Raw genomic sequence first — 16758 nt, forward strand, 5'->3', positions numbered from 1 at the left:
CACGGCAGCTTCCGCACAATCACAGCGCTCTTTCGAGTACGCCTGGTCTTCACGTGCCATTACATGCAAGTTCACGGGGCACGCTGCGGGCGAATTTTAAAGCAAAGATTTACTACTTTCATTCAGCGGTTTTGCCGCGGAAGCGCAAGTTCACCTTTTGACCTCAGACACCCCCCCCCCCCCCCCCCCTGCGACACAACCCTCGAAGCGCATCGCGTGATTCGCCGGGCCCGCTTTGGGCGCTGCGCACAAGGCCAATTTTACAGACGTTCTACTGAACTGATCAGCTCGCCGGCGAGGTCACGGGCGCTCAGCTGATCAGCAGCGGACCAACATCGCCGCCTCCCACGCATGAGCCGCTGGGTCGTCTCGGGCTACGTGACTCATCTTGCGCGCGGCGAAGAGGAACACCGCGGTCGCCGCGAATGAAGGAGAGATGGGCCTCCTGCTGTGAGCGTTGCACGGGACCGAACGGCGTTCAGCGGTGGTCGACAACGCAAGTACAGCAAGGCTAGCCAAGCCAAACCAAGACTGAAACAGACTACGCCAAGCTTTTGCTTTGCATATCCAAGCTTAGCTGAGCTAAGCCGGAGACATTTTTTTTCCTTTCGGCCCGGGTGCGGGGTTAGCGAGCGTGATGGTTAGCGCGCTTGTCTCCCGCTCTCGCTACCCGGGTTGACATTTTACACGAACGCAGGTGTGTGTTTATTACTTTATCTTTGCTCTACAGTGGTGGTCATTTTGGTACCATTTGAATGGACTGATGATGATAGTTATGGTTCCTCTTTGCGTTTTATAAGACATCAAACGCTTCTGCGTTAATAAAAGGAAGACCGGACAAGTTGGCGGCCTCCTGTCAGCTAAGGAAGCCGCAAGCTGCCGCAAGCTGCCGCCGCTGCCAGGGTGGTTGAAGTATTCTTTGTCTACAGGCGTCGGGATGGTCAGTTCACACTCATATTGCTCCGCGGATATGAAATAGAGGGGTTTTGGGTGGATAATATATCTGGTGCAAGGTTTCTGAGAAGAGGCTCAGTTTGGGGCACTCGGTGGGATAGGTTTGTTTTTCAACGGGAGAGTTGAATTACATTTGCGTTCAGGCTCTGCGTCAAACGCAGGCGTTGTGATCGTTTAGAGACGGATTACTTCAGAAATAGTGGGTGCGGCTGTGTTGGTAGTGTTAGAGAATTTATCCTATCCGACCTTGGATGTAGTTGCATAGATGTGGCTCAGAAACAACCGACATATAAGGTTTTCCATGATTTCCTTGAAGGGACAAGAAAGGCTGAATGAAATTGTGTTTAAACTGAAATGTCACACGTTTCGTACCACTTTCAGGTTTTTGTTCGACGAGCAATGATGCAGTATTTGATTATAAATAAGTAAATAAAGGTGTGATTTCTCTCTCCCGTTTCCTTCTTATTTTTTGTGGCGTAACCATCGCTTCACAGAATAGGAGCGAGGCACCGGTGCGTCGTAGAGCATAAAGGGGTGACGCTAGGCGCTCTTGCGCAGGCACCGGTAGCTTTTACGTCTCCAAGCCGGGGTAGATCCTTGAGAACATTTCTTTGGCCTAGCAGACTTTCTTGAACTTGTATTATTTGTCATCGATGGAACGAGAAATGGTTTTCAACGGTCGAGCAGCCGGTCTTCCCGCCAACGCCTTACATCCAGACACCATGAAGCCGGCAACGAGCAAAGCCCCTTTAGAAGTGACAAGCACCGTTTCAAATATCGGGCAAGCGCGGCTCGCGCATACGCGACACGACGCACCTTCCCGCGACCGGCAGAAAAATTAACAAAAGAACAACAAGTCACCCTCCGACAACTTTAAACAAATACATTTCCACATCCCACACGGCTACACGCCATTCACCCCAAGTACAGTTGACTATAAACAAACTGACAACATGGGCAGACAGAAATGGTTTCCAGTTTTCAGCACACAAAACAGTGGCTATTCTCTTCTATCTCAAAAAAGGCTTACAGACCAATCCGACCCTACACCTCAAGGAAACCGGCTTACCCATACGAAACGAACACAAATTTCTAGGCATAATTTTCGACAAAAAACTCAATTTCCTGCCCCACATCAATATGCTTAAAAAGAAAGCTTCGCGAGCTCTAAATATACTTAAGGTTCTGTCACGAAAACACTGGGGTTCCGACAGATCATGCCTTCTACAAGTTTATCGCTCCGTTGTTCACTCCTGCTTAGACTATGGTAGCATTGTTTATGGCTCCGCGAGACAGTCCTACTTGAAACGATTGGATCCCGTTCACAATTTAGGTTTACGTCTCTCGTCTGGGGCGTATAGGACATCCCCCATAAACAGCCTCTACGTCGAAACAAATGAACCACCACTCACATATAGAAGAACAATGCTCACATGCTCATACATACTAAAGATCCGTTCACTGCCGAAACATCTGTGTTACCCCATAGTTACAAAATGCCCATCTAGAACCCTGTTCAATAATAAACCCCAAGCTATCAGACCATTGCTTCTTCGGTTTGAAGAGAGATGCCAAGAATTCCCTACGCTGCACACATTACCTTAAATTTCCCATAGACAGAACCAACTACCCCCTTGGTATAGTTTTCCTACAACATGTGACTTCACACTAACACGCCTTCAAAAAAAGAGACCGCAAGAACATATTTTGCAGGAATTTTTGGCACTAAACGAAAAATACAAAGACTACACCTCATTTTACACAGACGGTTCCAAAACATCATGCTATGTCGGGAGTGCAGTAGTGCAAGGGAAATGGGAAAAGGTGATCAGGCTACCCCAGTGCGATTCGGTTTACACAGCTGAATGTTATGCCATTGCTGTGGCGGTAGAAAGGATAATGAGGAATAAAATTAAACTCAGTATTATATATACAGACTCTCTCAGCGCAGTCACATCAGTGCAATACAAAAATGCAGCTCAACCTCTAGTAGGAGAAATAATACACAATTTGGTAACAATCACAACACAAGGACAGGAAATTAAGTTGTGCTGGGTCCCTAGCCATGTGGGAATCAAAGGAAATGAGAGAGCCGACGTATGTGCCGCACAGGCGGCTAACGGAACAATAGAGACAGTACAGATTCCTCACAGCGACTGCATGAAATTTATACAGAGCAAAGTGAGGGAAACTTGGCAGTCCTCATGGGATAAGGAAATCGACAACAAACTCCACCTAGTTAAACCCACGATAGAAGAGTGGGAATCAAGCAGACATGAAGAACGCCGCAAAGAAGTGATTTTATGCCGTCTCCGTATTGGACACACACATCTTACACATAACTTTCTTCTTATGAAACAAGACAAACCGAGATGTGAAGATTGTGACCAGGAACTTACAGTAAATCACATCTTACTCTCATGTACAAAATTCGAGGCCTTGAGGAAAAAACATTTTAGGCTGTTCTACAGCGAGCAAATTCCATTTCACCCCAGCCTACTTCAAGGAGAGAATGCTGTTGTCAAACGTCCCTCTGTCTTTAGTTTTTTTTTAAAAGAAGCTACACTTCTAAACAAGCTATAACAAGATAAAGCAATCGGTTATTATCCACAAGAAGCACGAAACCCTTTGTTTGGCGCATTATAGCCTTAGTTGCTTATGCGCCATAAAACACAACACAACACAACACAACCACAATATACTACCCCCTGTGCAGGCACTGCGGCAACCCAGCAACGCTCTTCCATATGGTTTGGGCATGCCCTTCAAACCCAGACCTTGCACCAATTCCCAGTCCTACATACGAGCAGTGGGAGAGTGAACTTGCCAGCTCGGACCAAAGTAAGCGGCTATGGCTCGCTGAAAGGGCGAAGACGGCAGGCCACACCAACAGAGTCCTGGACTGAGGACCCGCCCACTTACAAGCTCGATCTATCTGTCCAATAAAGTTTTCTCCTCCTCCTCGCTAAAGCCGGCGCCTTTATTTCACCTCGTCCATCTCACATTATCTTCTCTCACGCGAACATAGCGTGAAATGCGCACTCGGTTCCCGGCAGCCGCCTCTAGTAGTTCTCGTGGCAGAGGCTGCGGCGGGCCCAAACATCGCAAAGGTGCACCTACGCGACGCACGATTTACGTAGTGTTTATCAAGAGAGCCTTGCGGCGAAAGGAAGAACATAAGTTCGCACGATTTACGTAGTGTTTATCAAGAGAGCCTTGCGGCGAAAGGAAGAATATAAGTTCGCACGATTTACGTAGTGTTTATCATAGAGAGCCTTGCGGCGAAAGGAAGAACATAAGTTCGGAGCGGTTTCATAACCACACGTAGTAAATGCTTCATTCTTTCACGCGTGATAAGGTTCGAACCGCCCGCGGGCGTGCGTTACCGATAGCAACAACATCAGAGCGCCGTGGCGGATTAGAAGCTCAGGCGGGTCGTTTAACCTCTTGCAGTTCATCTTGTTCGTTTAGCCGTTTCCTGCCGGCGTTATTACTTGCAGAAGCTCGGTCGTTCAGCGTGGTAGCTTATGGGCGTCGCTAATTGCGCACCAATGCTTTTCCAAAACCAAACTAAAAGTAGGACGGCCGACATTGAAGCGTGAGGGAAAGAGCCTTTCGCGCAATAGTCTGCGTAGCTGTAGTAGCTGTAGTCTGCGCTTTTGAAATTACAACAAATTGCGCAAGGTTTGGATTTACAGTTATCTCACGTTCTCAACCGTTTAGGAATTGTTTATTTGTGGAAAACATCAATAAACACTTCTCGCTCTTGCCGTTCGCAACTTTTGTGACATCACAAATTGTAGTACTCAAAAGCGTACGGGGCGTCGACACCTGCTTTTATGTTTCTCGAATTTTCCGCTTTAATGAACAACTGCTAGTGGCGAGAATGGTGTTTTTAGAGTGTCTGCACCATACTCCATCGATACAGGACAACTTTTTTCTACCCTTTAAGGTCCCTTGAAGCACAAACAGGGTTGTTGAAATTCTTGTAGACGTAACAATAAACTTTTCTCAGAGTTAGTTACGGTGCTTCAAGTAAAATATTTGGTTCTGTCTTTGCTTATTCCACCGTGCTGAAATTGTAAGAGCGCTACACGCAAGACATTGAAGCTATTTCGTGATGTCTAAGCTGTAGGCTGTATATAGTGCGACGGTAGGATTTCCCAGCCACCAATAAAAACCTACAACAAAACCGCCATGGCCCACGGCGCTTTTTCAGTGTTATGCTCTTACAGCGTGATATTTTGTTGCCGGCTGTTCTGTTGCAGAAATGTTGGCGCTTCTCGGTTTTGACGCTGCGCTCTTTTGTCCCGTGCTGCGTGTTACACTAATATTGCTACAAGAACGCAGTAGTGGAGTAGCAGCATCACGTAACAATATCGGTATTTTATTAAGCGCTCCGAGGGGCGGAAATGGGCCTCCTCACGTTCGCCCACGTTGCAGAAGTTCCGAACCACATTCGCTTACAACAATTAGTCAGTTCTTCAAGCAGCCAAGCAGCCAAAAGACTGCGTCTGAAAGGTGTTCAGCTATTGGTTACACTGTTGCGACCACAAAGTTAATTGACTCAGAAGAGTTGAAGCTTGAGCCGGCTGGTACATAACTCTGAGAGTGGAGGGCATCGCAATAAACGGGGTGAAGCGGAGACGAGACAAACACAAACGCTTATGTTTGTCTCGTCTCCGCTTCGTCTCGTTCATTGCGCTGCCCTGCACTGTTAAAGTTATTTGAATATTACACAGGCAGCAAAAAATCATTGCTTCCGCAACTCATTGTAAATTAATCGTGTCAGCGAGACAAAGGCAAGTTGTACGGTGAAGTGACGGAACAAGCAGCGTATCAGTATTAGCCGGATCGGACCTCAGATGCCCTGGAAACGTCAGCTGTGACACACTGTCTCCATATGAAAATACTACGTAGTGACAAGGATCCACAGCCACTCCTACTTTCTCACACTCTTCCTCCCCTGGTGAGTTACAGGAATGACACGCGCCAGCGTGCGTCGGGCTTTCCCGGTAGCCCGACCTTCGCAAAAACGATCAACGATGAAAGGAGCGTATGACCGCAACAACACGTGTCTCGTGGTCGCCGTATATAAACCCCGACGCCTCCGAGCTCGGCACACACTGACCACTTCTCCCAGTACCCTGAACTTCATCCGAGCTACAACTGGTGAGTCTTTGGAGTGGCTTGCATGGCTGGGAATGTTAACTTTGCCGCCACGAAAGATGGGCCGTTTTTTGCCGCTTTTGCGGCCCCATTGGAGAACGCCTGTCGCTACATTAGAGACCAATAGTTGAGATATTTATTGACAGCGAAAGGGATATCAGTATCACGTTTGTGCTAAATGTTCTTGGAACATGCTTTTTAATATTGATGGTTATCTTGTATTCTGTGATCTGCCAGGGCCAAAGAATGTGCTTAGCCAGGTTGCATCGTGTAAGAGCTCAGCAGCGGAGAGAAAGATATCAGTAATGGAAGAGCCAAGAAATTAACTTCTGATAATAATAACAGGCAATCAATCAATCAATTATTAACATTAATATTATAATACGTTTGTTTTACGAATTCAACGAACATTTTCGGCCCTGCCCAAGCCACAGAAGGCTTTGGGGCCAGTGCCCGGCAGTTGGCAGCACTTAGGCCATTCGCTTTGCGGTTAAATTAAAACAAAATTAAAGAGAAACAAAAGAAATATGAAGAAAGAGAAAGTCGGTTAGTAGAAACGATCAGACGTTTTTAATTATATTTAGGCTGCTGAGAGAGAAATCATCATCCCGTAATTGATGTATGGTATGCGGTACATAAAAAGCGGACATAAAATGATGGACATCAAAAAAAGCCTAGGACATCAAAGGAGCTAGGCTTTCCATGTAAAGTATTGAAATTTGGTGTTCCGTATTATTCGAGTGCAACACCAGTTCTCGAATGCCCGTTTTTCTATATTTTGAGAGCAGCCTAGTAAATTCTGCTACCCAAGAATTTTTTTCTTTAGTTCTAGGTAATCTAATCGGCATTGAAGTTTATAAATGGCCTGTGATAGTATGCACCACTTCTGGAGTTTCCTTTTTAGCCGAATTTAGAAATCTGTAGTAATCGGAGTCAGTGCAATTTCAGAAACCCGGTAACACTTCCGAGCGAACAGCTATTCTAAAAACCAATCGCTTGAGTATTTGCATTGCCGCTGACAGTATTGCGATCAGAAACATCGGCTGGAATTCCCGTAGTGATGTGGTGTAGGGTACGAGTGCGTCTCAATATTGTTTTTCGCATTGGTTTGCATCCGAGCTCAAATATGTCTTTATAACTTCAAAATTTTGCAATAACATCTATTTTAAGGCGGGTGTTGGGGGTACGGCGTAATTAGTTTTAACAATACGCTTGTTTTAGTATTATGCGCATCAAAACGTAGAGCTCATGCCTTTCATAAGGTACCGATAATATGATTCCAGTAACTGAGATATTCCAATGGCCTGGGCTGAGGCGCCGATTGCATACGCAGGTATGGCCCACTTGCATCTTATGAAAGCCAAAAATTAGCTGTCCACGTCATGCTGCCATAAATGACTCAGTAAACGCACGGCTTCACAATACCACCGAATTCAAGTTGTACAGTTGCGTTCTACTTGGTCAATTATTGAAGAAATTTGCACGCTTTGCTTATGTGCCATTAATATTTCTTTACACTGTTCCCGCAGCCAACATGATCGCCGTGAGCAGCAAGTCCCTCCTCGTCGCCCTCGTGGTGCTGGCCGCCCTGTGCAGCCTGGCAGCCGCCCAGTTCGGCTACGGAGGATTCGGACGCGGATACGGAGGCTACGGCGGGGGATACGGAGGCTATGGCCGTGGTTACGGTGGATATGGTGGCTACGGAGGCTATGGCCGCGGTTACGGTGGATATGGTGGCTACGGACGTGGATTCTACGGCTAAACAGAGCTGAAGAGAGCGTCATTGCCCGCCACTACGATAGACCGACACTTCACGCCATGTTTCAACACATCTGATCAATCCACCGACATGATGTTCCATCGAATAAATTAATTCTTGTCCCCTACTGCAATGGTCATGGCTTGTTGTCTGGGAGTTATACACTTGGTATTCACAAATACGACAGCACCGAGTAGCTTCTTGTATAAAGCATCTAACCAGCTTTACATTAATGGGGCACTTTCGTTATGACTGTTTTACATGCCGAAGCGACACCTAGGCAATGAGGCGTGCCGTAGTGGGTGACTAGAGATTAATTGTGACCACGTCGTGATGCTTAACGTCCGCCTAAATCTGGACGCACGGGCGTTTTGACTTTCCGTTTCTACGTGAAAAGTTGCCGCTGCCGACAGGAATCAAACCCGCGTCCGTGTGCTCAGTCAGCAGTACAACTAATTAGCGACCACATTCATTGTGTAGTCGGCGCTGTGACGGTGCGGCGATGCTGTAGAGTATTCTTACTTCTCTAACGGAAAAGGGATGCCCAGAATACGCATTTACCAACAACGGTTTCTTAGATGAACTTTATCTTACTGCTTCATACGTCTTAGCTCCCCGAGCGGCAGTTGTAACGGGTCTGAGATCAACCACTGCACACATATATGGTGGAAGAACGATTCAGAGTGGTAGAGGTTCCAAACGCAGGGGTTATGAGTGTTGAGTAGAGAGTAAACATAGACACATAAGAAAGAGAGAGCGAGAGAGTATGAACATTTATGTGGAGCAAGCATCCTGCCATGGGCCTCTTACTCGATCAAGCATGGAGCTTCAGTGGCCAACCCTATCCTTACCACCACACGACGCTGGGATGCAAGGACAGAGCTGGGCAACCGGCGCGCCCACTGCGCGTGGATTAGGTGAGGACTCGGGTTTAAGACGGGGGGTGTTGGCATTCTCATACCATGTGGTAGAGACACGTCTGGCTTTTTCCTACCATGAAAGACACGGTACAAAACATTGTAACCGAGAGGACGACCTTTTCTCAAAACACGCCGGAACGAACAAAATGCCGCAGCAAGGAATACTGCCAGTCTGCATTATTACTGTACTGCATTATTACTGTCTGGAAATGCTGTTGAATAAATGCTGTTTTCGCTAGTAAGGGTTCGGGCGTATGTGGATTTATTCTATCAAGCCTACGCCACGTAAGTCCTGCACAATAGTTAGCCCTCTAAGATCGTTTTTTTGTCGCCTGTCACGGTACGTTTCGCGTCAGCGTGGTTCAGCTTCAGCCCCCGCTGTAATAACAGCTGTTACGCGTGACATGATTTTTTTATTATTCCCGGTTAAATATAATTGCCGCACAGGAACCCCTTATTTCTTGCTATTGCACCCTAAGCTTTATGAAGGCGCCCAGGTGGTAATTTTATTTTTATGAGAGCTATATCACCCCGAACTCGCAGTATATATTTGTCTCGACTGCCCAGGAACCTCCAATGGGCTGAGCAATGGGTGAGCTGAATATTGTGGGCTCTAACGCCAATTGCACAAAGTGTTTATTGAAGCGAAGTCTGAATCTGGGGAAGCACCTATGCCGAAAATAATAACGGCCATAGGTCCAAGAATCACTTCGAAGAAACCGCATCAAACAACTTTCTGAATCTCTCTCGCCAAGCAGATGTCGACCTGTAATTTAAACGCTGCTTGCACTGGCTGATTTTTCAAGATTAAGTTACATAATTCGTTCATATTCTTATGCAGTTAGTGAATGTCGGGAACAGATCTGGCTGCGCAGTGATGTGTTGGGCTGCTGAGCGCCGCCTCTCATCAATGTCTTAAGCAGTCTCGTTTCCCGTTTCAGAGCACGAACATTGCGACACGCTCCGCGTATGGAAGGAAAGGCGCAACCGGTAACAAATGTATGCCAGCGCGCTATCACTCCGTTGAACGAGGCTGTTTTTGAAGAGGCCCGTACAGCTGTGCTTGTGGTGTAGTGGTTATCACATCCGCCTAACACGCGGAATGTCCCAGGTTCGATCCCTGGCAGGCACAAGCGTATTTTGCTCTTGTTTTCAACGGGTGTAAGGAGGACAACATAACCTTACCAACCAAAGGAAATTTTGACATCTACCTCACTTCAACCGTACGGCTACAAAGGAAGGCTATACAGCTTCCCCAGAAACTTGAAAAAAAAGTTCGTCGTGGTCAGGGATAAATTTTTCTTTACTAGCGAATCTTTCGAAAAATGCAGTTGGGCAGACTAAATAAGATCATACATAGGGACTTGGTCAACTACGACGTTAAGACAACCGTGGCTCTCAAACTCTCAATCCAGAAACATTTCTGTAGTCAGATCTCTTGAGGCTGAAAACCCGTATGGTTCCCTCTAGCTCAGGCAATTTGGCGGAGATAATTCGATAGATATAGTTTCAGCGAATTGCGTATCAGCAAGCCTGTGTACTTTGTTGTTGCTTATGGTTAAATGCAAAATTTTTGTGGCATCACAAGAATCCTGGTGCAGAACGGAGCAGAGTTTATCAGGCACTTTTTGTAGCATCTGCGGTGTTTCGCAAAGGAAGAGGTTTTTGGAAGCAGAATGATGCTATAAATGAAAGACACTTTGCAGCTTCTATCTAGCTCTTAATTTCACATTCCCAGGAGATTACAGAACCCTTGCGAAAGGTAAGTATGGGATTCTGACCACAGCGTAATAGGACTTTGTGTCAGCCCCACCGACTCCCTAGTTCTTTTTCACTTGGAGGTGTCGACTGCCAGAGAGAGATAGAGATAAAAACCTTTACACGATTGAGTTCAATACAATGCAATTCAAATTTATTTTCAGAAAAAAACTGGTTGATTTACCACCACTGTCCTAGCGGGGCGACATTGAGGCCGGAAGGGACGCCACCACCGCTTGCTCCTGGGAGACCAGAGGGCGCTGGTAGTCTACCTCCAAGTGGTTCAGACAAGTGGTTCAGTGGACACGGACGAAGTTAGCAACTCAGTGAAACGACTTATCCATTTTTGTCAGCAGTGTTGTAACGTATCTTGTAGTAGAACACCTGCGTTCATTGTAAATGATCCAGGGGTGCCCATGACGGCTTCTTTAAGAAGATTTAGAGCCGTTCGACAATGACCGGTCCTGCTGGCAGTGACATTGGTTTGAGAAGTACTGCTGGATTTTAAGGACTCCATACTAAGACATGCATGTAAGCTCTGGCAAGGTGCGTCATTTTAAGCGCACGGCCTATCTCATTACCTGTAGCCTTGACCGTAATGCCGCCATCGCCATTGGAATCACGTTCATCCCTGAGCCGACCGCCCATTGTTGCTGTTTAAAGGCGGCTACCATCTTCCTGTCGCTTAGATAGTCAATGAACAAAACCGTGTCCTTAATAAAATAGACACTAGACTCCAATGGTGTAGTATTGGTGACACATCTTCGTTCCCCTCAAATATCCTCGCTATTTATGCAGCACGCGACACCATTGCACTTTGAAGTGCCAATGACCAACGCGGAAGCACTCGAGCTTCAGTGCGTGTCGAAGGAAGTGCTGAACTCAGAGAATGAAAAAAGATATCAGGTCTGCGAGACCATGTCGCAATGGAGGAAAGTTGGGCTGTCGTTGGAAGGCTTCAATAGTCTAGCCCTTCACAATCGTTCAGCAGTGCTACGAAATTAAGGAAGCTCAATCCATGCGTATGCATCAGCACATCTTTAAAAGAAAGCCGGATAAAAATATCCCCACCTTAGAGAGTGTTGCATTGCCACCCTTTAAAAATTCTATACTTATCGCGTATCTCTGAATAGACAAAGGAAAAATGCAGACTGCTGTTGTAACACGGTTTCTTGCTATTTGACCCCAAGCATTATGAAGGCGCACAGGACATTAGTGACAGCTATGTCACCCCTGACTTCGCTGTGTATGCCTGAACTTCCCTGAAAGATAAGTAGAGCTGAGCAATGGGTCAGCTCAATATTGTGGCCTCACTCTCCGAATGCAACGAAGGTTTATTGAAGCGAAGTGTGCTTGTGGGAAAGCACCTATTCGGAAAATGATAACTTCCATTTGTCCAAGCATCACTTCGAGATAACCGCATTGGCAAAACCTTGTGAATATCACCCGCCAAGCGAAAGTTGACCAGTAAATTAAAAGCCGCTGGCACTGGATAATTTTTAAAGATTAAGAGACAGAACTTGTTCGGATTCTTACGCAGCTTGTGACCGTCGGGATCAAGAACTGGCTGTGTAGTGATGTGTTGGTCCGTTGACCGCCCGCTCTCCTTCGTTTCTTACGCAGTCCCGTTTCGTGTTTCAGAGCACAACCATTGCGACATGCTTCGGGTATGGAGGGACACGCGCAACCGGTTACGGAAGTATGCCACCGCGATATCGTTCCGTCGACGGAGGCTGTTTCTTAAAAGGAGCATTGACAGCTGTGCTTGTGGTGTAGTGGTTATCACATCCGCCTAACACGCCGAAGGTCCCAGGTTCGATCCCTGGCAGGCACACGCATCTTTTGCTTTTACGTTCGGGGGTTTAGGGACGCTAAAATGAACTTAAAAGCCCATGAGCAGTGAAATATTATGCCCGCACGGCCGTGTTCGTATGACAGTTTCCACGACCTCCGTATCCTCCCCTTTTCCTTAAGGTTGACGGCGGTTTAAGATTTGGTGACCGTAACTTCTTTGTGGAACGCCTCAGAGTTTGGGTGACCCCCTCTGTTCCGAGCCCCACTTTGTTCTCTACCCCCTATCGGTCTATTGTTTAAGTATTGCGTTCTCGTAGCTCCTAACTCCCTATTAGAATCCGGGTGCAATTGACGGCAAGGGCACCTGGCTGCCTTTCTCTTTGCTTACCCCTGCGAAGGTCCAATAATGAAACCTAGATAAGTAAAGGCTTTCCATAAAAGGTACGCATTCCCGATCCCAACTGTGCAGACATGTGCAACGGTGACTAATAACGCTAGAACCGGTTCTGAAGTAGATCAGTGCGAACGTGCGTATTCGGCAAAGGCGCCTTTTTAAATCCAACAGCTACTGTGCTCGTGGTGCAGTGGTTATCACATCCGCCTAACACGCGGAGGGTCCCAGGTTCGATGCCTTGCAGGCATAAAATTCGTTGTATGGTTGTTTGGATTATTAGGTCTCACTCAACTCCATAAAAGTGATTAGAACTTGTTGTAAAAATAGTGTAAGGATGTTAAACGTAAAGAATGTCTCCAAAGTACTGATTCATACCTCATATTGTGATTTTTTCAAATCTCATTGCCATGATCCGCATGTTCAACAGGGCGCCCAGGATTCTACATATTATTTTAGTAAAACGTCAACTGGTTCACTGAAATTTCCTTGCGTTATGCAAGGTTCGTTACAGGAAGTTCAGTAAGCATGGTGGCAATGGTTAGGACACGAAAAAATGGCATCTTTAGTACATTGTTTGAGTAATATTTAGCACCTATATAGTTTAAGTGCCTTATTCATTACAAAGAAAACGTTGCGTCCTTATTGTCCCAACCTCTCCCAGCGTGTGAAGGCATCTAACTGTAAAATAAACCATTCTTCGACATTCATTGCTTCTTTGCGTCATGCTTTTGCAGATGATATACGAAAATGTTACCAGTATGAAGCATGAATGCCTTCTTTATCCTCGCCTCAAGCAAAGTAGCACAACCCATGAAGTTAACGTGAACCTCAAATGACTGACTTCAGCATGCGATATAAAGTTCGAGGGAAGCCAATCTTTGTAGCCTGCTGTTTGAGCAATGATAAGGTTTTAGACCGCAACTTCAGAAGATAAGTTTTGAGGTTGAGTGAGGTGTGACCTTGAACTAGGGATGAGGTCAAACACCTGTGGCCTTTCTCATCTGCGATGACACAGTATTGTTCCATTTTACCTCAAAATATGATGAGCGTATTATGAGATTATCGTGTATTTGCGCAAGCCCATCGCAGTATCTGCGTAATCATCAACATCATCGACATAAAGTGAAGGACGCGAGAAAGTTCTATGGTAGTAGCTATTCAGCGCTAAACTTCACCCGAGCTCTATGACGTTCTTATGAGGGTTTTTTGCTTGTTTTTATGTACACAGCACTTTGGGCGCTTGCCTTGTCATCGTAGCTCGCTCGATAGACCTAAGTAGAGCAACAGGGGGTTCCGTTGTAGCGCTGTCGTCGCCGCGTACCCCAGAGGCTTCTAAAGCCAAGCGGTTTATATAGTCGCAACCGTTCGAAACTCGTGAACCGCTGTCTCTTGTTCTACATCTCCCCGTTGTTTAGCGCAAAGGAAACTATAGTTACATTTGAGGCAAAATATACATAATTAACCAGCAGCGCCCGCGTTAATTTAGTTAGGAAAGCTCGTCGGGTTCGTTTCTAAGACAGTAAGTGAAAAAAGCGGCTGCGCAAGAAAAAAATGGCGGGATCGATATGACTCAGAAAGGCTCCAGCCATGCAAGAAAAAAATTGGCCGCGTATCTGCTCCTTTCGTTGCAAACGTCAAAAGACGATAGTCTTTATCGACTTTTGCCAGGTAAATGCCTCCCTTCGCTTTCCCGCTCAACTCTCATGTTCCTCTTGCGTCGCGCTTCTCCCAAGGTAAAGACGCCAAAGGTTTGCTTAAATCATTTTAAATTTCCCGCGTTCCACTGCTCCAAACCGGGTGTCTCGATGCCAACGCTGCCGTACGGCGAAGGCGCGCGTGAATCGAGGCGCCCTACTTCAACGTTTATAGTGCGGTTTTCATTCAACAGCTGCCATTTCGTTTTAACAATGTGTACCAGAGCACCCTGCCAAAATGCTAAGAGACGTCAATCCAATGAAGTTTCATTATCATCATCATCATTATCACCCAACAGAAGTCCGCTGAAGGACGAAGGGCACTCCCACTGACCTCCAACTGCTCCAGTTCCGCCCTGCTTGAGTCCACAATTTGCCTCCGGATTTTTCTATTTCACCCCTTGATCGCATTAATGCCTTCCCCTTCTTCTAGACCCATCTCTTGGTATTCACAATGTTACCCTGGTTGTTCGTCTCACTACATGGCCAGCCCAAGTCCATTTCCTGTTGTTTATCTGAACTATGATATTTTCTGCTCTAGTTTGTTCTCTGACCCAGGTAGCTCGTTTCCTGTCCCTGAGTGTTACTCCTAACATTATTTGTTCCATGGCCCGTTGAACCGTCGAAAGTTTGCTCTCTACTTGTTTCGTAAGGCGCCAAGTTTCAGCTCCGCATGTCATAACCGGCAGCATGCAGCGCTTGGAGATTTTTCTTTTGAGTGACAGAAGTGGCTTACATTTTATTATTTGGGAGTGCTTGCCGACTGCTCCACAACCCCTACCAATTCTGCACCCGATTTCTCTCTCGTGGTTTGGGTCAGCACAAACCATTTGTCCAACGTAGTTACAATCTTTTACTTCTCCTAGCGTTTCGCTTCCTAAGCTGAGGAGGATGTGTTTGGCATGCTTATTCTTCGCTACTTTAGATTAATTTACATTTTATTTTCAGCCCCACGGCCGTCCTCTCTGATTGTAGTTACTCAGCAAATGTTCGCAGTTGTTCTCCAGTCTCACTCAGCAAGACAATGCCGTCCGTAACGCTCAAATGGCCTAAGTATTTTCCATTTATCCTTAATCCTATGTTCCCCAACTCAAACTCTCGAAATATCCCCTCCAGACAAGCTGTGAATAGTTTTGGTGAGGTGGTATCTCCTGTCTTAATCCCTTTCGAATCGAGAATTCATCACTTAGCTTGTTAGGGTTATCTTGCTAATGCATTCCGTAATATGTCTTCTAGAAGTCTAATGCATGTCTACTCTACACCCTCGTCTTTTAGTGCTTGTAGCACGGCTGCAGTGAGTACGGAATCAAACGCTTTCCCATACTCTATAAGTGCCATGTGAAAGGGTTTACTCTATTCTGCGGAATTTTCTATCAATTGAATAACAGCATAGATGTGCTCCATGGCTGAGTACCGTTTCTTAAACCCAGCCTGCTATCTGGGTTGTTGGATATCCAGGCTGGCACCTATGCGGCTAATTGTAATTTTGGTAAACAGCTTGTAAACAACTGACAATGGGCTGATGGGTCTCTAATTCTTGCGGTCCTTGGGATCTCCTTTCTTATGAATCAGAATGATGTCGTTTTTCCAGGCTATGGGCAGTTTTTGAGCCTTCATGAATTCCGAAAATAGTGCAAAAAGCTTTTCAAGTACAAAACATCCTCCCTCCTTCAAAATGTCCACAGTTATGTCGTCGTCACCTGCAGATTTTCCTCTGTTGATGCCTTTCAAAGCCAACGTGCAAGACGTAGAGGTACTAAGTAACATTCGGAGCAGCGATCATAGAATGGTTAGACGCTTGCTAAAGCTGAATCTCAATAGAAATTAGGAAACTCGCGAAAACTAAGAAACCCCGCATGGAGTCAGTTAGGATGAGATCGCAAGAGTTTAAAATACCCTATAAAAACAAATTCCCGCTTTTAGAAGAGCAGAACGAGGTGAGCGTAGAGATGATAAATGACAACCTAACATCGGCAATCAGTGAATCAGCAGCCACTGTGGAAGAGGCAACATGTAGGGAACGACTAACCAAGAAAACGAATGAACTAATTGCCATACGTAAGAACATGAAAGTGTCAAGTAGGAAAGAGCAGACTGAAATTGCAGAGCTGTTGAAACTGATGAAAAGTAAAACAAACGACATTCGGGCATATAATGTGCAGTGATCGAGGAAACCCTCGAAATAGGAGGAAGCTTGAAAGCAACTAATGAAGTTTATGACCAAGAAACCAAACTTTTTCGAAATTGCAGTTCGCAAAAAGCTGCCTGTCTAAAATGGGATAGATGTTGTGAGACAAAATATAAAGCTATCATAGA

General features: G+C 46.0%; 1 protein-coding gene and 2 non-coding genes across 3 annotated transcripts; all 3 read left to right on the top strand.

The window, feature by feature from the left end:
• The first annotated feature begins 5962 nt into the window (after positions 1-5962).
• On the top strand, positions 5963-8009 carry LOC144175782 (uncharacterized). Its single transcript, XM_077704794.1, has 2 exons — positions 5963-6126; positions 7653-8009. Exons 1-2 carry the CDS (start codon positions 6000-6002, stop codon positions 7883-7885), a joined length of 360 nt encoding a protein of 119 aa, XP_077560920.1. The 5' UTR covers positions 5963-5999; the 3' UTR covers positions 7886-8009.
• Positions 8010-9861: 1852 nt separating this feature from the next.
• Positions 9862-9934, top strand: Trnav-aac (transfer RNA valine (anticodon AAC)). Its single transcript has one exon. It is a non-coding gene; the product is annotated as a tRNA-Val (tRNA).
• Positions 9935-12321: 2387 nt separating this feature from the next.
• Trnav-aac (transfer RNA valine (anticodon AAC)) lies at positions 12322-12394 on the top strand. Its single transcript has one exon. It is a non-coding gene; the product is annotated as a tRNA-Val (tRNA).
• The last annotated feature ends 4364 nt before the right edge of the window (positions 12395-16758 follow it).

Source organism: Haemaphysalis longicornis, unplaced genomic scaffold (assembly GCF_048455015.1).
Source record: "Haemaphysalis longicornis isolate Haplotype H1 unplaced genomic scaffold, Haemaphysalis longicornis Haplotype H1 scaffold_3, whole genome shotgun sequence".
Classification (NCBI taxonomy): domain Eukaryota; kingdom Metazoa; phylum Arthropoda; class Arachnida; order Ixodida; family Ixodidae; genus Haemaphysalis; species Haemaphysalis longicornis.